At 38.9% G+C, this 22,631-nt stretch overlaps 1 protein-coding gene across 1 annotated transcript; it reads left to right on the top strand.

The window, feature by feature from the left end:
* Nucleotides 1-517: 517 nt before the first annotated feature.
* BMT2 (base methyltransferase of 25S rRNA 2 homolog) lies at nucleotides 518-21,018 on the top strand. The gene is made up of 5 exons (XM_063134032.1): nucleotides 518-715; nucleotides 16,383-16,524; nucleotides 17,450-17,614; nucleotides 19,122-19,236; nucleotides 20,137-21,018. Exons 1-5 carry the CDS (start codon nucleotides 550-552, stop codon nucleotides 20,764-20,766), a joined length of 1,218 nt encoding a protein of 405 aa, XP_062990102.1. The 5' UTR covers nucleotides 518-549; the 3' UTR covers nucleotides 20,767-21,018.
* The last annotated feature ends 1,613 nt before the right edge of the window (nucleotides 21,019-22,631 follow it).

The raw sequence follows: 22,631 nt of genomic DNA, 5'->3' as shown, positions 1-22,631 counted from the left end.
AGAGCCCTATCTTTTATACAGTAGATGTAAAAAATGACTCTTCTATATTAGTTACAAGCCCCCGTGGGCTACAGGAGGAACCTCTGAGGGTCGGAAGAGGGAAGAGTTGTGTTATGTACTGCTTACATATTGCTCAATGAGAAATGAACAGTGATAAAACTAATACACGGGTCCTTGAGTTGAAGGCGGGGCTAGGCAGGAAAATACCAAGTCCTGCTGGGCTCGCTGCCCCTGGTATGCATTTGGGGAATTTTGTTTTTCCTTCATGCTTGGGCAAGATTTGCGTGCCTTGCTGCCATCCTCATCGAGTACTCAGCTTTTGGATTGAACGGAACACAATCTACAATAGAGACTCTCTCCAAAGCAGCAGCGACACAGGAGACTACATTTCCCAGCAAGCCACGGGGGATGGGTCACATGACCAGGCCCTTCCGCAAACTTTAACCCGGCCTGCCGTGCCATAGAGATCGAGTCCTGCGGCCGCCGCCCCCTTCGGAGGGAGTCTGACGGACGGATCGACGGAGGGGGCGGAGCGCCAGCGCCATCACCATGGAGCCTGAACCCGGGAGCCAGCTCGGGGCCCCCGTCGGCGCTTCTGCCGCCTTCTCGTCCCTACCTCAGCCGCCCCGAGAACAAGAGAGGAAGCTGCAGCAGGAGAAGCTCTCCGGGGTGGTGAAGAGCGTTCACCGGCGGCTGCGCAAGAAATACCGGGAAGGTAACCGTGGTCCGGTCCGGCCCTGCCGGTTCTCCGCTCACACCCGCCGCCCCCCAAGCGCCAGAGGAGAGGGCAGGGGGCGGTGAGGAGCCGCCTCTCCCGCCTGAGTAGGGCTGGGAAGCCAGCCAGGGCCTGGTGGGGAAGTTGGGCCCGGGCGCCGCCCCCTTTCTTCTCTCCTTCGGCCCCTCGTTCCGTGGGCGTGGTGCAAACGAGGAGTGCCGTGGGGCCCTGGGTCTCTGAGGGGAGAGGTGGGGGGTGGCTGTCGCCGCCTTCCATTTAAGAGAGGGGCGCAGCAGCCGTAGACGAAATGGCAAAATAGAAAATCCTAAAAGGGGGCGGTAGGGGAGGTCACTGTTTTGAAACATTCCTTGAAGGCAGGTCGTTTGAGCTGGGTGGCTCCGAATTCATCTTCATGGCTTCCAGAGTAAGTGCCCCGTTCCTGTGTTGAAATCTGAGCTTCTGGTTTCCAAATCCATTTCCATTGAAAATCTGGCTCTAGCATTTTCTTCTAAAGCTATCCTTTTTTTCCAAGCGGTATTGACAGCATATCTGGAATCTTTGATGAGGAATCACTTGCCTAATTTTTTTATTATTATTTTATTATTTTTTTGCATTTCATAGACAGCAGCTTGCTGCATAGATTGTGAAGTCTGGGAGTTTTCCAGTTGGTTTTTCTAAATAGGGCTGATATGAATCAGAGGCCCAGAAAAGGAGCTGCAGGGATAATGTGGGCAGTTTTCCACAAGAATTTAGTTGGCATGAGTGGACATGGACAAAAAAATGATAATGTGTGGATAAGAGAATTGGGCTTGAATCCAGAGGTTCAAATCCAGACATTCAAATATCACCCCAGCTGCTGTCTCCTCTAAATCTCAGCTGCTTGCTCATAAAACTGGGAGTTTAGCCTGCTGACTATATAAAGGTATAGCAAAAATGAATGTAGTTCTAAAAACAACACATAAATCAATGTGTACACTAAATGTTTTGTGGTGTATGGGTTCCACAACATTTTTGCACTGTTTTAAAGATTGCCACTTGCTCCAGTATGTTGTGGACTTGTAGAACATCAGGGAAATCGTTCGGTTTACTTGAAGTTATTCCAGCCTTGCCATTCTACTGGCCAGGAAACTGGTTACATGAAGGGATACCCAAATGAGACTAGGGAAAAGATTACTGAATTCCCTATTCTGCCCTTGCTCTGTGTGTACATTGACATTGAAAACAGGAAGGCTCTTAATAGGCTTTCAGGCACACTTTGAAAGATCCATTTGCCATAGCATGTATGACACAGCCTTCTGGTTGAGTATGTCAGGTGGCCAGTCATCGTCCCAATTTTTAAGCTTCAAAGATGGTTCATGATCATCTGGAAATTGTGCAGCAACCCCTGCCATCTCCAGTATTAACAGAAAGGCTGGAGGTTGTTTGGCAATTGTGTGGCCAAGGCACCCTGAGATTCTGCAGCAGGAAAGGCAGGTGGGGAAAGCTGGACACCACTTGCTGAAGATGGTCAGGGTGCCCCCCCCCCCGTGGTGTCTTAATTGGCCACTCTCCCGCCAGTCTTTCTGTTTGGTAAGGCCCGTATGCCATGCTCAAGAGGTGCTTGGAGGACATACAAGCAGCAGTATCCAACCCTTGCACTGTCAGGAATCCCCTTGCACTGTCAGGAAAGGCCATGAGATAGGGGCTCATCCAGACTAGAGTATCTCAGGTGACTACAGTTTTTGACTTGGCCAGATAGAAATTATAAGTCACTGCTTTTTGAGCTCTTTCTATGTTTCTTTTTTAAAAGACAAGTGTGCACATCGACACCTTAAAGTCCATGAAAATGTGAAGCTTGAGGTATGAGAGATACATTAATATAGAGCAGATGTATGTAGAGGTATCTTGGGATGTGATTCTAGAAATCATGTTCAGCTCTCAAGAAATAATCATACTATGCTGCCAGTTTGGGTATATGTACATCTTTTTATAAAACTGAGAAGAAGCTCTGCTTGCTTGCAATTGGAAAAAGGATAATCTAGAATATTGAGAGCATAGTCTAGAATATTGAGTATTAGAGATTCTGGAACTATACATTTCAGCATTACTCATTCATTCATCAATCTGTCTCTTGACTACTTCCATCACTCATTGAATCCTCTTGCCATGCAAGGCTTCTCTATCCCAGGTCTTCACCATGTTGATACATCATATTTCTGAACACTCAATGCCAAAGAAATCCTTCATTATCAAAATTATTTCAACCATGACTATATACTGGCATCAAAAACATGTTTAATAGTTTGTGGACTTGTATCCTCTGACCAAAATAATTAATATAATATCCTGTACCTCCTTCTCTTCCTGGCAGGACGTTAAAACTGTGGATATTCCAGGGAAAAAGCAGTTTTCTCAGCGCTGTAGATGAAACTCTAGTCATCACTTAAAATACCCTATATCTAATATATGGGTGTGGGGACACCGAGTTATAAAACCTAGTATCAGTTATTTGCTAAATCTCAGGATCTATGCATTTCAAGTCACAGGACTCTTTGTCATGGACAACTGAATAGATCTCATCAAGAGGGTCAACTGATATAAACTGGTTTGCTATCAGAGTAATTATCAGATAACGTGCAAGAATGTTCTACCTGACTCACTTGATGAAATGTATTCAGTTGCCCTGGCAAAGAGTCTACAACTTATATCAGGCCTTATATTGTTTCTAGTACTCTTTCTTGAGATCTCCCTCTCATTTTCTATTTGTGGCTTAGTGGCATATTTTGTAAGATTTAGGGAACACAATAAGACGTGTTTGCATTTTAGGGCAATCTGTAACAGGATAAACCCAAAACTAAGCCTCACTGAGTGCAATGGGATTTACTTCCCTGTAAATAAATATAGGGTTGTGGTCATGCTTTTAGTGCTGTTTATAGTATATAATAATATAATTATTTCTTACCCGCCTCTCCCTTTGGATTGAGGCGGGGAACATTAGTACAACAATACAATATAAGTCTAATACATAAAATTAATTAAGAGCTTATAAAACCAATACAATATCAAAAAACAATTAAGACATCTTTAAATTCTTGGTTTAAAATTCATCTGGGTGGGCCTGCCGGAAGAGGCTAGTCTTTATAGCTGTCTTAAACTCAGAGAGAGAGTTAAGTTGATGAATCTCTTCCGGCAGGCCAGTCCACAGTCTAGGGCGACAGAAGAAAAGGTTCTCTGGATATGTCTAAGCATGTATGCATATGCTACCTAAATTGCCAGCAGTAGTTTATGCATATGAAAAACGTCTTTGTAGTGTAGCTATATTTATAGGTTTTCCTTTACTAGCAAGCCACATCTTACTAAAATATATTCTATACTAGTTGAAAATAAACGATACAGCTCTGTTACATTTGTACTAGGGAAAACCATGCTGGCAGAAAATGATTTCTAAGACAGGTTAAGGCCCTGTCTTAGTCTTGAGAGGGCCTTAACTATTTTGCTAGTTGAGTAGGGTATCTAATATGCTAATAAGATGATATGCTAGAACATTCCAATTTCCTGTGACAGATGGAACTTTAGTCCTGGAACTAAAATAAAGGCTATTTATGTATTAATGTGGATGAAAGGCTTTTGGGTGATCAGTTTCCCACAAATGTTCAAAACATAAGAGCCTTGCTGGGTCAGACCGAGGGTCCACCTAATCCAGCACTCTGTTGACACAGAAGCCAACCAGCTGTCGACCAGGACCCTATTATGTGGAATAACTCTGGTAAAATCTTGGAGCCTTCATGTCCTTATCTTCAGCAGAACAATTCTTAAGTAGGTGTGACTGCCTTTGCTTGCAGTCGTTCATTGTTACCCTTGATTCTCTTGTCTTTCTCCTGCCTTACTTGTATCTGTTGTACCCTCTCCCATATAAAATTTAAATTAAGATCCTTGGAGCAGGGACCAGTTTTGCTTACACTATTCAGTACTATGCACACAAATATAAAGATTTTGCAAGTGTATATTAAATTAGTAATAACTTAAATAAGCTAAATTACTTAAGCTACAAACCATAGTTATTTCCTCACAGTGGTTGCGAGAATTTCCTGTCGACTGGGCCTGATTAATTTGTTGATGGAGAAAGCTCCTCTCCTGACAGGCTAGTTCGTACCTGTTGTCCTCTTGCCTTTTCTTCTCCTGTATTTTCTGTGAATTGTGGGTAGGTCTATTGTAGCTCTAGAACTTTGCAAGCAAAGAAAAAAGTGGGTGGGTGTGGCTGTTAAATTGTATTTTGAACTTAATAAATGTAGCTTCATGGTATTTCAGGTTTTTCTTACAGATTTTTGCATAATCCAAGCAAGCAGGTAAGAATCTCCAGTGTTTTTATACCTGGTCCCAAGGCTGTAATGTGCCCCTATATGCACCGCAGCAAAACTAGTGGGCAAACTAACATATACCAAAATATATTCCATTTTCTGACAACTTTCAGCTTTGCTAGCCTGAGGCAGAACTGAGAAATGGAAAATTCTAAGACACAGTTGCTTAAAGTAGGACTTTTTTTTATAATGGAAAGATTTTTTAAAAAAAATATGATTTCAAGTCAGAGCTGCTTCTTTGCCTTTAATTGCATGTTTTCAAATCTCTATTAGTTTGCATCATCACAAGAAAAATACTTGATCAGTCCATTTCAAAATAAATATGACCCATTAGTTCTCTCTCTCTCTCTCTCTCTTTTAAGCAAGTGTATGGGGTGGTGGTGAATACATAGTTTTTTAATTGATGACTTCCATAGTGTGAATTACGTCATAAAGTTAATAAGATGATGTAGCTTTTTCAAAGAGTGTATTATGAAGAAGCCAGCAGAAATGGCTCCCCTTGTTGCATTTGAAAGGTGGTAGTGATCCTAAATATTTATGACAGCGTATTTTCTACAATTGCCATTGTAGCAGTTTTATATTTTTGTGACACTTTTCACTCATTTATGCTGGTGGTACAAGCCTTAGCATTGGGCTATTGGATTCCCCACCCTCCAAACACTTTTAATAAAAAACAGCAGTGTTGAGTCTTGCATTCCTATCATTTTTATTTTAGTTGACCAATATATTGGAAATCTTGGAGCTTGTATTCAAGACTAAAGTTCTGTTCTTGTTGAAAACCTTGTTCAGCAATGTTTTATTGCCAGAATAGACTTCCAAGCATAAGAGAGGGCCTTCATAGCCAATATAGCTGTAGTGGGGACGTGCACACTTGGCATAGGTTAGATACCAGCTATTCTCAGTTAATTCACAACACCTTTCCTCCACTAGTCCTGTAGCATGTGTGGACATCTTAGTGAAGGAGCAAAGAAATGTCACTTTGTGGTAGGTCTGGGTGTCCAGAAGCACTGTGAGCATTTCACTGCTTTGTCATTCTCCAGAGTCTGGTGTGAAGTGAGAAGCTCCTCCAAAACCTCTGAGTTGAGAACTTGGAGACGGGGATAACAGTGCTAGCATATGAGATAAGTGTGAGTGGTTGCCAGTGGTAACTCACTTTATGGGCCTTTCAGTTGTTTGATAATGTAACTTGAATATTTTTGCAGGATTTTCTCAATGTTCCGTCTTTCTTGCTATTTTTTCTCTTCATTTCCACATCTCCTGTCTTCATATAAACTCTTTGCCATGAATGAGATATGCTTATGGTGCCTAGTAAAGGGTGTTACTTCAAAGACTGGTCGTATGTGACAGACATATAAAACATGCTCAAAATGTTGTAGTTTTCCACTTAAACACAATGGGAGAGTAAATTCAGAGATTCCATATCCCACGTGAACTTTCTAAAAGATATTCTTTATCAATTAGGGCAGCGGAACATTTCAGATCTGCTCTAGTATGTTTGTTTGGCTTACATGGGGGTAAACAAAACTTTCAAAGTGTCATGTTAATGTGTTGGGAGAAAATTTCAGATATTTATGCAACAGGGGGAGAAAAACTCAAGGTACGCTGTGTTTTAAATGCCGCATTCAAACCGATTCAAAACTGATTCAAAGTTTTACTTGGAAAAAAGTTGGAATATTTAAAAGTATCTTAAGACATGACAACTCCATAGCATATACTTCACTTACATTATTAAATATTAAGGGGGAAATCCAGCCATTCAGAACTGTAAACATTAAATTTAGCTTGCCTGAGGAGCTGTGCACATAAATATATTTGCTGAAAAAGTTAATTTCAACTCTTGAGTCTAGATTTAGATAGTATTGTACCTATTTCAGTTCCCCAACTTAAGTTTTATGTGTTCATTCATTAGATTACTACTTCGTTTTTATGAAACTGGGCATTTCTAAAAGTAGAAAAATTACTATACTGCAACATTACATGTTAGTGAGGACCGCACATTAGTGATTTCAAAATAATGGTGCAGCCCTAAACATGCATCGGATTTTGCTGTACATGTACTTGGTTTAAGACAAACTTTTACAGTTTGTTTTGTTTCCAGTCAATCGTCTTGTGACTTGGAAGGAAACTACACTGATTTAGATCATACTCTAAAGCTACAATCTTCTACCCAGTTACTTGGGAGTAAGCCCCATGAAACTTTATGCAACTTCTAAGTGTGTGTGTGTATGTGTATGTAGATTGCACTGTAAATCCACAGAGTTGAAAATCTACAGAGTTGAAAATTATCAGTTACCTTCTACTACCAGTTGATTGTGGGCTGAGTAGTAAAAACAGACAAGGTGGGCATGCTCTCCTGCTTCTTTTCAACAACTCATCCTTTTAAAAACTGATGGGTTGTTACGTGTGAACCAGGTCTGGTGGGGGGGAAGGGGGAGCTACTATGTTTAATAGAGAAAGAATGAGCCCTAGAAAATATACCTTAAATGGGACTGAATCTTACAAAAGTCTTAAAATTCCCTTGGAATAACAGCAACAACCTTTTTGATCAGCTCTGGTACAAGTGAATAAGTTTTAAAGAAGAAAAGAAAAGCTCAGAGGGATTTGCCATAATTACAAGCAGATCTACTATGTTTACCTTTTGTACATTGGATGCTGTTTGATGCATTTGATATAAACAAATCCATAAGATCACAATTAGCTGGCAGAAGGACCTTGCTGAATCAGACCAAAAGTTGTCGTCAAGCATCTTGTTTCCCACAGTCCTCAACTGATTCCTATGGGAAGCCCACAAGCAGGACATGAGAGCAACCGTTCCCAATTCACTATTGAACTGGTATATTTATTATTATTTTAACTAGCTGTACCCTGCCACGCGTTGCTGTGGCTCAGTCTGGTTAAATTGAAAAGAAAGAAAAGACAAAGTGGATGTTTCTAATATGTTTAATTTCACAATGCTTGTGGATATACAATATTTTTAGTTGTTCCATTGTCTGTGTAGATATAGAGATTGTCTGGTTTGCCGACTCTAGAACACGCAACATATAATTGTCCATGTGAGAAGCAATCTGTGTCTAGATCTAAACCGCACAATTCTAAAGATTGGCCCTGAGCTTTGTTGATGGTGATTGCAAACGCCAATCGAATTGGGAATTGCAATCTCTTAAATTGAAATGGCATATCTGTTGGAATCATAGGAATGCGAGGAATGAGGACATCTTCCCCTTTGAAAGGTCCTGTCAAGATTGTTCCTTCTATGACGTTGCTCAGTAATTTTTTTACTGCAAGCCGCGTGCCATTGCAAAGTTTTGGCTGGTTGATATTTCGCAACATGATAATTGGCATGCCGATTTTCAATTGCAGTACGTGCGGTGGCAACCCTGGCCGATCGAGTGAATTCAAAAATTCTGTTGGATAATTAACCGCTTCATCTGCTTCCACAACAGTGTCGATGGACTTGTATGTGACTGCCTCGCTTTGAATGTTAGATTGAATAATATTGTTAAGTTCGTAGACGTTTTTGTTCTTGGCCGCAAGAATAGCTCGTTCACTCAGCCAATTGTGATTCTTATAATTGGTTTGAATATTTGGAAATACTTTTTCAACCAATTCTTCTTTTGACGTCACTAAATTACAGAAGTTATGAGGTAATAAAATTTGTCCTGAGGTCAGATCAGCCGGCACCTTTCCGTTCCCAATTTCCAGCAATTGACATGAGAATATCTCAGCTGATCGATCGTTTTGCAGCTGGACACGCATATTTGTAGTTAATTTTAACGTCTTTACGTGTCGCCACAAAGTAGAGTATTTCAGGGAAGCATTTATTTTGTCCGCTGGTGTCGATCGAGGAATTACAGGTAATGTTTGCCTGAAATCTCCTGCAAGCAATATTAATGTGTTCCCAAATGGTCTGATGTTTCCACGCAAATCTTGCAATGATCTATCAAGAGCCTCGAGTGATTTTTTGTGTGCCATTGTGCATTCATCCCAAACAATAAGTTTGCATTTTTGTAATATTTTTCCCATGCCGGATGCTTTGGAAATGTTGCACGTGGGAGTTTCAATGAATTGTATGTTTAATGGCAATTTCAAAGCGGAATGAGCAGTTCTTCCACCAGGTAGCAATGTCGCATCTATTCCGGACGACGCAAGAGCTAAGGCTATGTCATTTTGGGATCGAATTGCTGCCAGAATCAATCTAATTAGGAACGTTTTACCAGTTCCTCCTGGTGCATCTAAGAAGAAGATTTCTCCAGTCCCGTTATTGATGGTTTTCATTATTTGATCGTAAATGCGTTTTTGCTCAAGCGTTAGCTTAGGAATATTTGATTGCACATACGACAAAAGATCATCCGTGTTGTAATTTTGTTCACGACGCAATTCTACATCGAACGAAGCAGCAACAGTTCGATTCGGTGATGGCATTCCCAATTGATTGAGAACTTTGTTTGCGATTTCTAAGCACAAATCTTCAATCATTATCAACGCTTCGTTGTAGATTTCTGGTGTGAAATCCATGTTTATATTTGAATTTTCTTTGCGTATTCGACGGAGAATATCTTCAGCCATGTCCGATTTATATTTCTCCCATAACTCTGTTGGAGATGAAGGAGAGCAGGCGGTCAATATGATTGCAAACAATGCACGAATTTGATTTGGATGTGACGTGTTGCACGCGTCATTAATGCATACATTCCAGTGTCGGTCGTTCTCCAATAAATTCAGAGCTTGACATGCACTGCGGAAAGTGGCATGTGTAACGCCGTTGACAATTCTCAATTGATGGAAAGACGTTGGACCGGGCACATTTACCAACAGCATGCGAAGAAAGAAGCATTCATCTTGATTGGGATGCACGGTGTACAGTCTGCCTATCGTTGTTTCTTTGAATATGCCAGGTTGTCCGTTGACTCGATCTGAAGCTGTAGAACGCGATTGCCGTGCTCGCAATCGTGCATCCTCAAGTCTGGCTGAACGTTGCTTGCCTGGTTCCTTGGCACGTATTTGAGGCATTCTTTTTCTTTTTTTCTCGTTTGCTGATGCCCGTTCTTCCTCAGTCTGATTTGCAATTTCTCGTCGCAGTGCTTCTGCTCTGCGAGTACGACGACCTAAGTGTGATCTTCTGGGAGGCAATATTTGGATGAAGTAAAGCAAATTGTTTGGTTTTTAAAAAAGGATGTTTTTACGATGAGGAGGTTAGCAGAAACTCCTGGCAGTTACCTTTCTTCAGAACGTGTAACTGTCACAGGTGTGACATCTATATTCACTCAGCCAATTGTGAGAGAACATGCAAATAAGAGAGAAGGCAGAGGCAGTGGATTGGCCTACTGGTTGGCAATGTCACAATGATCAGCAGGACTGGTTTTGAGGAGGCCTATTTCTTCGATTTTAAGACAAACCTTTGACCCCATATAGAACATAGTTACATAACAACGCTCGTGTATTTGAATGCAACGTTGTGTCAAAATTTCAAAGCAATCGGTGAAGAACTTTCGGAGATATAACGTCTGTTTCGAACGGACATTTACATTTTTATTTATATAGATTACATTTATATCCTGCCATTCCTCTAAGGAACTCATGGTGGCGTACAAGATGCACCTCTTCTCCATTATATCTTCACAACAACACCGTGAGGTCGATTAAGCTGAGTCAGTGTCTGGCCCAAAGTCACCTGGTGAACGTCTAGTAGGGAGTAGAACACAGATCTCCTGAGTCTCAATCCAGCGCTCTAACCACTATACCGTACTGGCTCTCCACAGACATGCTGCTTCTGATTTTGCTGGTAGCATATAGCCTTCATGACTAATAGTTGTATCCTCCATGAATGTTTTTTATTCCCTTTTAAACCTGTTGATGGCCATAACCATATTGTTTGGAAGCAAATTCCTTACTGGGAGGAGCAGTATGATGCAGGAGTCTGCAAATTGTCATTACTCAAGAACAAGTAAGAAATATTTTGGATAATAAGTCCTGCAGCAACACAAATGGGTTCTAGCCTACAAGTTAACTTGATCCTGTTGGACTTGGGGTTGCTTCTTTCTAACCTTTCAGTAACTCTTAAGATAAACCTCTGCATTTTAACTGTATTGTAAGAAACAGTACGTGTCAGCAATGTGATTGGGTGTGTGTGTGCTGCTGCTGCATGCAAGACCAAAAGTATCTTCAATTTGGGTTAACAAGAAAATGTACACATGACTGCAAAAGTAATAGTGGTGATCTGCTGAACTGGTAAAACCTTGTCTCAAATCTTCTGTTCAGTTGTAAGTCCTATATTTTAATCAGGATTCCAAAAAGAACTATGAGGCTGACAGCTAATATAGAGGACATGTCTGTTAGGGAAGGCTATGTCTGGACTAAAGAAATGGAGAGTAATGGGAGATATGATGGCGGTTCATGTTTAAAATGTCACACTTGATCCCACGATCCATTAGGAATACACCATCTTGAACAATACATAAAAGCAACAGGAAATGTTAGAATAACTTGCAGCATAACTCTAATGGTAGTTGAATAGTTGAGGAAACATGGATAGATCAGTTGTGGAATTGTGCTCTACAATGAAAGGCTGGACATACATCTATCAGAGAATGAGTTACACATAGGACATATTGCTTTCAGTTAGCAGATCCTTCTCAGCACTGGTTTGTTTAAAGATATGTCCCACCCTTGTAATCCATATGCATTATGTGGGATTTATTTATTTATTTATTTTATTACATTTATATACCGCCCCACAGCAGAAGCTCTCTGGGCGGTTTACAACAATTAAAAATGGTAAACATTAAAAGTGTACAAAAAACCCATCAAAAACATAAAAAACAATATCAAAACTATCCATTTAAAAACAACAATTCTGGGGTCCATTAAAAACAAACTTAACATTGTTAAATGCTGTTAAAATGCCTGGGAGAAGAGAAAAGTCTTGACCTGGCGCCGAAAAGATAACAATGTTGGAGCCAGGTGAGCCTCATCGGGGAGATCATTCCACAGTCGGGGGGCAACCACTGTATGGTTACAATAGATAAAATCACATCATCAAACCAAAAACAGTAACAGTAAAACAAAAAGCCTGCTATAGCAGATATAAAATAAACCTGGCAAGGCAAAAGCCTGCTGGGATAAAGAAATCTTCACTAAGTAATAGAAGACAACTAGTAAGAGACAAAGTGTCCTGCATTAGTGCAGTCACTGAGAAGGCTCTATTGCTTGTGTGGAAGTTATTTATTCAATTTATAGCCCACCTATATATAGAATACCCTAGGCAGCAAGATCTATCTTAAGAGAAATGTAAGGTGGTACAGTTATGTTTATAATCGTGATTCTAAGATTCCATATATTATATTTTATGCTGTGCCTTTTTTAATTTTTGTGAACCACCCAAAGAGCTTTGGCTGTTGGGCGATATAGCAATGAAATAAATAAAAGTAATGCATGAAGACTGTTCCAAACTATCTAATGTCTTTGCTTGATGACTTAAGCATATTTTCACAGGTAACAGATTTAAATCCACAGAGCTGTGAAACTGCTCAGGTGGCATTTGGCTGGTCATGTATTTGAGACTAACCTACATCACAAGCTTGGTATGAAGCTCCTCCTCCCCCTGCCCTCCCCCCCCCAAAATAAAAATAAAAATGGGACAGTCTTTTACTTCCTTACACAATGTTGGATACTTCTCCAAGAAGTCCCTTAATCCCCAGCAGTGACTTTGATGGACAGGACTGCATGCACACAGAAGTCTGTGCGCCCTTTGTCTCCTATCCATTGTGTATACGATCAATGTGACTGTAATAGAAGTGCAGAATTTTGCTTAATTTGCAACAGTTCATTATTTATACACATGAAAATATTAATAAAGTTCTAATACAAAGAAGAATCAACCAATCCCTCCTTCCACCAGTGTGCCATCTTTATATCAAGTGCTTTTATATACAATGTATTAACTGAACTGTGTTGAAAAGGGGACAGGGATTTAATGCTACACACTTACTGTGGAGGTTTTGGTGTTATACAAAATATGCTGAGAAGATTGCAACATTGTTATTCTAGTTTCCTAGTAGTTTTCTAGTTAAGAGCTATTTCAGATATGCTGCAGCTTCCTTGTAGACTTCCTGAGGCTCATTTGGGAGTAGCTGCATGAAAGCATGTGTAAAACAACTATATTATTCACAGCCTTGAGACAAACTGTTCACAGTCCCCTGTAATTGCAGGAATCAAGGCAGTCATGTATAAGTTGGTACATGTGAACTTCAAATTTATGCTACGTAATATCATGATATGATTACAAATGTGTACCAGTCCCAAACTAGTTGTATAGCGGAAGCTATAACATGAAGTATCAAAATGTGAATCAAAGGAGTATATATAGTATTGTTTCCTAGCTTTCCCCTCTAAACAAAATAAAAACGCTCTGCTTGATACATTGTATTTGTTTTTAAAACAGCATAAAAGTAAGATCTTATCAATTATCCTTTAATATCCACACTGCTTTTTTATTTTGAGCATTCATAGGAGAAGTTTTTTGCTCAAAGTGTTGAAGGTATAGGAAGAAAACATGTAAATTCCTTTCATTCAGAGTTCTAAGAAGTTCTAATAACATTTTTTATCATTCTAATTACGCTTTTACCAGTTAGCATCTTAGAAAAGGAACTTGTTTGGGGAATCTTTTGACGCTACCTAATACAACTTAATTAACTTCTGAATCAATCTTGACTAGGACAAAAATGATACTGTGCTTACTATGAGAAACAGATTAAGGAAGCACAAGCAAAAGAAGCTTAAGTGATGGCTGACAGTTGGGAGAAGGATATGTAAGATGGGAATTAATACAAGGATAGGGTATGCTCAAGATCCTGCAAGGTAGACTCCAGCAATTCATGGAGCGAGAATTGCCAGATGTACAAGCTGGGTTTAGAAAAGGCAGAGGAACTAGAGACCAAATTGCCAATATCCACGGGATAATGGAGAAAGCCAGGGAGTTCCAGAAAAACATCTATTTCTGTTTTATTGACTATTCTAAAGCCTTTGACTGTGTGGATCATAACAAACTGTGGCAAGTTCTTGGTGGTATGGGGATACCAAGTCATCTTGTCTGCCTCCTGAGGAATCTGTATAATGAACAAGTAGCAACGGTAAGAACAGACCACGGAACAACGGACTGGTTTAAGATTGGGAAAGGAGTACGGCAGGGTTGTATACTCTCACCTTAACTATTCAACTTGTATGCAGAACACATCATGCGACGTGCTGGGCTTGACGAATCCAAGGCTGGAGTTAAAATCGCAGGAAGAAATATTAACAATCTCAGATATGCAGATGACACCACTTTGATGGCTGAAAGCGAGGTGGACCTGAGGAGCCTTATGACAAAGGTGAAAGAAGAAAGTGCAAAAGCCGGGTTGCAGTTAAACCTCAAAAAAACCAAGATTATGGCAACCAGCTTGATTGATAACTGGCAAATAGAGGGAGAAAACGTGGAGGCAGTGACAGACTTTGTATTTCTGGGCGCAAAGATTACTGCAGACGCTGACTGCAGCCAGGAAATCAGAAGATGTTTACTTCTTTGGAGGAGAGCAATGACAAATCTTGATAAAATAGTTAAGAGCAGAGACACCACACTGACAACAAAGGTCTGCATAGTTAAAGCAATGGTATTCCCCATAGTAACCTATGGCTGCGAGAGCTGGACCATAAGGAAAGCTGAGCGAAGGAAGATAGATGCTTTTGAACTGTGGTGTTGGAGGAAAATTCTGAGAGTGCCTTGGACTGCAAGAAGATCAAACCAGTCCATACTCCAGGAAATAAAGCCAGACTGCTCACTTGAGGGAATGGTATTAAAGGCAAAACTGAAGTACTTTGGCCACATAATGAGAAGACAGGACACCCTGGAGAAGAGGCTGATGCTAGGGAAAGTGGAAGGCAAAAGGAAGAGGGGCTGACCAAGGGCAAGATGGATGGATGATATTCTGGAGGTGACAGACTTGACCTTGGGGGAGCTAGGGGTGGCAACGGCCGACAGAAAGCTCTGGCGTGGGCTGGTCCATGAAGTCACGAAGAGTCGGAAGCGACTGAACGAATAAACAACACAGGGTATCTTGGATTCAGATGTTTTCTGTTATATAAAATAGGGTGTGCCTGCCAACACTTTACAAACTGGTAGCTTTCCATTTAGTGCAGCACTTATGTAGTTCCTAGACATGTACTGGTCAGAGAAATCTATCGGTCTTGCTATTTACTGTTTTACTCTGTACAGCACCATGTACATTGATGGTGCTATATAAATAAATAATAATAATAATAATAATAATAATAATAATAATATTTAATAGAGATTGTCCAGCTTCGCAATATTGGTTCCAACAGCATGGTTAGAATGTTCAGGAAATGGTGCTTAGAGTAAACTTTAATTTTGGAAAGTAAACAGTTTGTCTTATGAGTAATCTGATATTGTAGCTTGCTTTCTGAGCCAGAAAAACAAGCAAAAAATTTCCATTAGGGAGTGAAGGCCCTTTTCACCAGACATGGAAGGGAAGAGAGTGGATATATTTCTGTCTTGGGGACTTTTCACTTCAGAAGAATCTGCACACGATGTGGCTTCCTTAGCACAAGCTTGAAAGGGAAGCAGTATGACCAAAGTAGTGCTCTACCAAGTTTCTCTTTTGAGCTGTCTTACTAATGGATGCTCCCATCCTCAAATGAGTCTAGTAGTAACGTATTCTAGGAAGAACAGAGTTCTATGAAAATAACAGCCATTTAATTTCACTGTGTATCCTCTTAACCTTGTTACTATATTTTTTATGGTTATCTAGTGTTCTGAATAACTTTCTTCAGAGGTCAAATAGCCAGCTCTATATCTTCAGTAGATTTTTTTCTCTTGAAAATATTGTGTGAAAGACTTCCAAATGGCTTCTGAAAGAATGTTTTTGTATTGCAAAAGCTGTAATAATTTTACACCGATATCTGCTCTTGAATGACGTTAATTGTCTTTCCTGTGGGGGTGAGGGAGGGGGGATCTGCAGTGGGAATAGATTTTCTCCATAAATATAATAGGGCTTTTTTTCCTTCCAGAATTCAATATCCTTTTATGGAATCTTCAAATGGATTTTGAGGAAAATATTTCATACCTTTTTTTCCTATGACTAGCTGTAGAACTAAATTGTGTTTCTTGGGGCAATATATACCCTACATAGAAAACCAAGCTGCTGCTGAGTTTTGTTTCTGTTGTTAAATAGTGGTACTTCCTCCCTCATTGTGACAGATGCTTGCACAGTAGGATTTTGATGTTCTGGTCACCCATAATTCCTACCCTGTTTTTTGTATGTATGTTTGTTTAGTGGGGGACTTCGATAAAATCTGGCGTGAACATTGTGAGGATGAAGAAACTCTCTGTGAATATGCTGAAGCAATGAAAAACCTAGCAGATAATCACTGGACTAAAACTTGTGAAGGAGAGGGCCGCATTGAATGGTGCTGCAGGTAAGTCTTTGCATGGCTTGACACTAATGAGAACATACAAGCTATGGTAACCAGCTTGCATTCCAAATCTCTACTGGAGAACAGATTATTCAATTACACTTGCACAGAACATCCTCTATATAATCACTTTAAGATTTTGGGTATTGGTTTCTTATATGTATGTAACAATCTTTACATTTAAGCAACTAAATAGTAATATGTGTTAATTAGAGGCAAACAAATGGAGGCCGAGTTCTGTTGAAGTCGAACATTTTCAAGCCACATGTCTAACAGCAACCTGGACCATAGATTAAAACTATTCATTCCTAGACAAGTAATTAAAAGGAATCTTATTTGTTTGTTCCAGTTGCACAAATGGCTCATTCCAGTTTCTAGAGCAGCTATAGCCAGGGATGCTGTATACTAGAATTTGCAGTAATGTGGAAGTATGTACTTCCTGGTCTTCACCTATGCAATCAAGTTAAAGCACTTGCATTTCAAAATCACTGACTGTAATTGACAGATAAAATAGGGAATACAGTTGAAGTGGGGAACCCTATGGAAATGTAAATAACTTGCTGCGGAAAACATTGCTTTAGGTGTAAGATGAGAAAGTGGAAGAAAAATGAATGAAGGATGGGGAGGAAGATGGGAAATCATGGAATAAATAAACTTATACAGAACTAATTATACTTCATTGCATGAGATACGGAGTGACCTGGCACAGTGGGCAGTACTAAACAAATGGTTTCAGGATACTACTTCATATTACTTCGATCAAAATCAGATGCAAACCTATGTGTTAAGTTTATATATGATGTAGTAAAGACTAATTATTTTACCTTATGCTGCCTAGATGAGGAATAATTCTGTTGGAAAAATATGGGCAGTAAGGTGCCTTAGAATATAAAAATATGACAACTATATTTCTATGCCTTTTTTTAAGTGTGTCCCGGGAATATTTTCAAAATGGCGGACAACGAAAAGCACTGGAAAAAGATGAGAAAAGAGCAGTTCTTGTAACTAAAAGTGTTCAAGCTATGAGTGTTCAACCAACTCCAAAAAGAGAAGGTTCTTCTGAAAATTCAAACCACGGTTCTGTAATGGATGAGTAAGTGTTTAATAGAGATCAGGTGTGGTTATGGGGATGGGGTTAATTTATGTGTATTGTTCTTTGAATGTAGTACTCTCAGCAAATTAACTTTTAAGTTTTACTGTTTTCAGTGGAGGAGTTACATATATGATCTAACTTTCCTGTTAAAATCAATGGGACTTAAATATGCTTCACTTGGGTTTGATCACACCTATTGATAGGGCATTTTTATGCTACAGACTTAACCTGTTCAACTGGTATTCTGTCTTGCCAGAAAATCCTAAACAGCAGAATTCTTCACCCTCAAACTACAGTTCTCAGAATTTGTTCTGAAAATCTAAGATAGTTAAATCTGGTATAAATTTAACTCAGTGGTGTAGGTATAGCATGGGTTTATCCTCCATACAGTATGGCTGTGACATTTCACAGGATTAATGTCACAGAAGAGACACACCAATCCACATAAAAAATCTCAAACAGATCTGTCTTGTTAATCTTCATAATATGGATTTAACAATTAACTACATGTATTCAAATCTGAAAATATATAGATTTTCTTCCTAAAAGAATAAAAGCTAAAATATGGTGTCATGTAGCTAAATGTCTCACTGATTTACACATGCCCTACTTCTCCAAATTGTGATGTGATTTAAAAAAATTTTTTTTAAAAAAAACAACTCAGTTCAACTGTGAACTTGCTGGGTGTCTTTAAGCAAACACGCTTGCATGTTCTCTTTCTCTCAGATTCAGCAATAATACCAGCCTTACATTGTAAAAAGCATATTTGAGATAGTATGTATAAAGTGCTATGAATACTTAACACTTAAGACCAAGTATAAACATTATTTGCATAGTATTTTTCCTAAGAGGTCATTGTCTAATATGACCATACAGTATATGCAGACTTAATTTGATGCTTTCTTGCTATGTGATGCATTACTAGAATGCTAGATTCATAAATGACACCTTGGGAATCCCAAAACATAAATGTGCTAAATAATCAGAAGAAAAAAGTTACTTTTTAAAATTATGTAGTTCAGATAAAAGAAATTACTACAATCAGAATTGCTGGTGCCTTAGAGCAATGTAGTTGTGCTTGTTTGTATTATAAAGGGATGCAGGCAAAGCTTGCAAGACCTAGACTACCTGCATTTCTCCAAAGTCACTGGGACCCACTTGTATTCATTTTTCTAAATAAGTTTATATGCTGCTTTTTGAACCCCTATGGAGACCACCCAAAACAGCCTATAATCAAGCAGCTTGATAAGACCGGAAAATAACTCCTCCTTTCTCTTGCAGCAGCTGGAGCACTTGTAGGTACAGTACAATGGAAAAGAGGGAGAGGGTTTAGAGGATCAGGAATGGGGAAGGTTGGAGTATACAAAGCCAGTTTGGCATGGGGATATGGGGAGGGTCACTGCTCAGCAACGGTAAAACTGCAGCTACTTTGAGGAAATAGCGAAAACTAAAAAGATGACGATGCTTTAAAAAATTGATTTCACAAATTGAATTCCTCTCTGTTTAGATTGCTACATCCTTCAGGAAAGATCAGATTACTTGATGTTGGCAGCTGTTTTAATCCATTTTTGAAGTTCGAGGAGTTTTTGACCGTTGGCATTGATATTGTCCCAGCTGTTGAGGTATGAAATAGTGGCAGTGCAGCCTACCTTAAGAACAGATAAGTTGGTTCCTACCAATGTTCACTATTTATACAGTGTTGAATTGTTGTTTTTAAGCATTCTACTTAAGGAACAATGTATTAAAAAAAGTAAAACAAGTAATGAATTAATAGTGCAGTCCATTAAAGATAATAAAAAGTTTTGTTACTGGCTCCGGTACTTATTTGTTAAGGTGTTCTTTGTTCCATGTGTATATTAGTAAATGTGTTCAAGATATCAATTTAGAAAGTCTTGAGTAGTCAGATTAGATCTGTTCTTTTTTTGCTACACATTTTGCAGTGTCACTTCAAATTTCATAATACAGTGTGTTTTAATACATCTGTGAAGAAAAATATATGTCCTGTCTTAAGAAAGGTTGGTCAGCTTTTGACTTGAACAAACATTGCAGCCCATACTTCTTATACTTATAAGTATCTGATACTTACAACTATAAAAATATGAACTGCAATATAGTTCTAAATACTATAAAAATATGAACTGCAAAAAATATGAACTGCAATTTAAAAAAAAATTGCTCCTCCACCTCCAGTTAATCAGAAGATTTTTTTTCCAGGAGTTTTCACCTAGAGAAACAGCAGAAGGCAAGCATCGTTTTAGGAGGCATTTCCCTCTTCTCTCACATAGAAGGGAATGCCTCTTCTAAGTTGATGACACACATGCATTGCCTGAAAACAAAGCATGCTGCTTGCTTAATAATGAAAAAAATACTTTATTCATATGAAATCTGAATTGATTAGACAACTAAAATCATATGATTTTAAAGATTTGTTTTAACTTGGTTGCAGCCCTATTTCAAATAATAGATTTTCATGTACCTAGCTTCTACCCTGAAAATATATAATTCTTTGTTTCCTCCTTCAGAGTGTCTACAAATGTGACTTCTTAAACCTTCAGATTCAGCAGCCTCTTCAACTTGCACAAGATGCTATTGATGCTTTCTTGAAACAGCTGAAAAATCCTATTGATTCGCTGCCTGGAGAATTATTCCATGTTGTGGTCTTCTCTCTCCTCCTTTCTTACTTCCCATCACCTTATCAACGATGGATATGTTGCAAAAAGGCTCATGAACTTCTTGTACTAAATGGATTGCTGCTTATTATCACTCCTGACTCTTCCCATCAGAATCGCCATGCTATGATGATGAAAAGCTGGAAAACTGCTATAGAATCCTTGGGCTTTAAACGTTTCAAGTATTCAAAGTTTTCTCATATGCATCTCATGGCATTTAGGAAAATCTCGCTTAAAACAACAAGTGACTTGGTGAGCAGGAACTATCCAGGGATGTTGTACATCCCCCAGGATTTCAACAGTATAGAAGAGGAGGAATTTTCTAATAATTCCTGCTATATCCGATCGGATGCTGAAGATGAACAACTGGCCTACAGCTTCATGGAGCTTCCAGATGCTCCTTATGACTCAGACTCTGGGGAAAGCCAGGCCAGCTCTATCCCTTTCTATGAGCTAGAAGATCCTATATTGCTTCTAAGTTAATGTAACAGTTAAAATCAGCTTTGAAGTCCAACTCCCTTTACTGTAAAACTAACTTTGCTAAAATGATATCTGCTCTGCACATAAAGCATTTGCAAAAAGGAAATGCAAAAGGGTTTTGAGAACTGTCACTATTTTTTTCTACTTATGAATTTTAAAATTTATTCTTGTATTGAAAAGTTGAAGTGTGTTTTATGCAGATTGGCTCAAGTCATAGCATAAATAGGGTTTACTTTAATCTTTGTATTGGTAAAATACTCCAGAAAGGTACCATTCCCCTCTTCCTCCAGTGCTGTGAACTGTGATTCTGCAAAATATGCTGATATGTCTTGGTTTAATATTTTAATCTCTTTATGGTTAAGGTTCCATGTTAGCATTTCTCAGACATTTGTGCCGATATAATAAGCACTGTTAGTTAAATGTCTAAGAAAGATTGGTTATCTTTTGACTTGAACAAAAAAAAAATAGAATGAAATTTTTCTTGAGATAAATTGTGATCTGGTGAAATGAAAATATTTGCAAAATGGCTCACTTAAGTTGTCGTTAATACTGCACTTCACTGGAGATTATATCCTCTTACCTGTGCTCTCTTCTAGGAATGATTCATAAATTGCAGGCTTAAACAATATTTTTGCTATTTTTATGGTTACACTAACATTTGCCACACTAGTTTTTCATATTATCCTTTCTTACAAAGCATTTTGCAATAAATTTAAAAAGGAAAATTTAGTTAACATTTCACTACCAGAACTCCCAAATTATATGAAATCAGCAAAGTGTTGAATTGGATCTCATCATCATCTTGCAAAAACATTTATTAATACTTTTTAGTAAGGTGACCCATCAACTAAGACTGAAAATAAATAGAAGATATTTGAATATTTGGAGGATGGCTGGTTGTCTAAACTGCATTATACCTTTTTTTGTTAAAAAAAATGTTCCCAAGTTCAGAAGCTACAAAACTAGTTTCTTTGGTGGTGGTTTTAAAAATGAAGTATAACTTGTCTTCACAAGTCTATAATGGAACAGTCTTCTTTTTAACCAAGTTTGTTTTAATAATTGCACTACCATCTTCCTGCTTTTTAACTGCACCAGATTTTTTGAATTCCTATAGTTAAAGATGACTTTCCTATTTAGTATCTGATTAAAGGCATTTTATCTCCATGTCTGATTGTGGATTTAGGCTAGTGCATATACAGCCAAAAGACAAAATGTTTTAAAAATGGCAGTGTTAAAGTTAGCCTGGTGTTACACCATCAACTGTCTTTTCCAGAGTGCTACTATACAGCTTGAAAGGTAGGGGTGTGTATTTGGGGCGGGGTGGTGGTGGTTATAAAGTAAGTGCAGTTTTAACACTCCCACCTAAACCCTGTACTGAAATTTCACAACAGACTTCTGGACTTGCTTTTTGCATACTGTGTTAAGTAGTTTTTATACACAGTTTTCATACGTTGTGGCATTGCTTTATACTTAATCAACGTTTTTGTATCTCTTGCATGTAACAAATCTTTTTAAAAGCCCATGAAGGTCAAAAATTGATTCCCTGCAGTAACCATAATACTTAAAGTAAAACTAATGACTAATGGTAGGTTAGCCATCTGACAAGGGCAGTCTAATCCAATTGTAAGTCTTGTGGCACAGCAACAGATTCAATAGCATCCTCTGAGGACAAGCTGTCTCCCATCTGCCTATTCTAACCTTCACCCCTCACTCTCCCACCCACATCATACTATTGTAGATAAATCTATGGGCCCTTACTGCAAGGTAATAAGGAGTAGCCTCACTAGCTGATCCCTCCCTCCAAACCCCTTCCCCTTTAATAGCACTCCTGTGCTCAGAGAGTATTCTCATAGTACGACTGAGGGCAA

The sequence above is a fragment of the Elgaria multicarinata genome, chromosome 9 (assembly GCF_023053635.1).
Source record: "Elgaria multicarinata webbii isolate HBS135686 ecotype San Diego chromosome 9, rElgMul1.1.pri, whole genome shotgun sequence".
Classification (NCBI taxonomy): Eukaryota; Metazoa; Chordata; class Lepidosauria; order Squamata; family Anguidae; genus Elgaria; species Elgaria multicarinata.
Note: the sequence above shows the minus strand (reverse complement) of the source record. Positions and strands in the feature narration are given on the sequence as shown.

What these genes read in the sequence shown, in the direction of transcription:
- BMT2 (XM_063134032.1), top strand. Translation starts at nt 550, where the DNA reads ATGGAGCCTGAACCCGGGAGCCAGCTCGGGGCCCCCGTCGGCGCTTCT. An exon ending in GCGCAAGAAATACCGGGAAG is followed by an intron (nt 716 to 16,382) that starts GTAACCGTGGTC and finishes ATGTTTGTTTAG; the next exon opens with TGGGGGACTTCGATAAAATC. An exon ending in CGCATTGAATGGTGCTGCAG is followed by an intron (nt 16,525 to 17,449) that starts GTAAGTCTTTGC and finishes CCTTTTTTTAAG; the next exon opens with TGTGTCCCGGGAATATTTTC.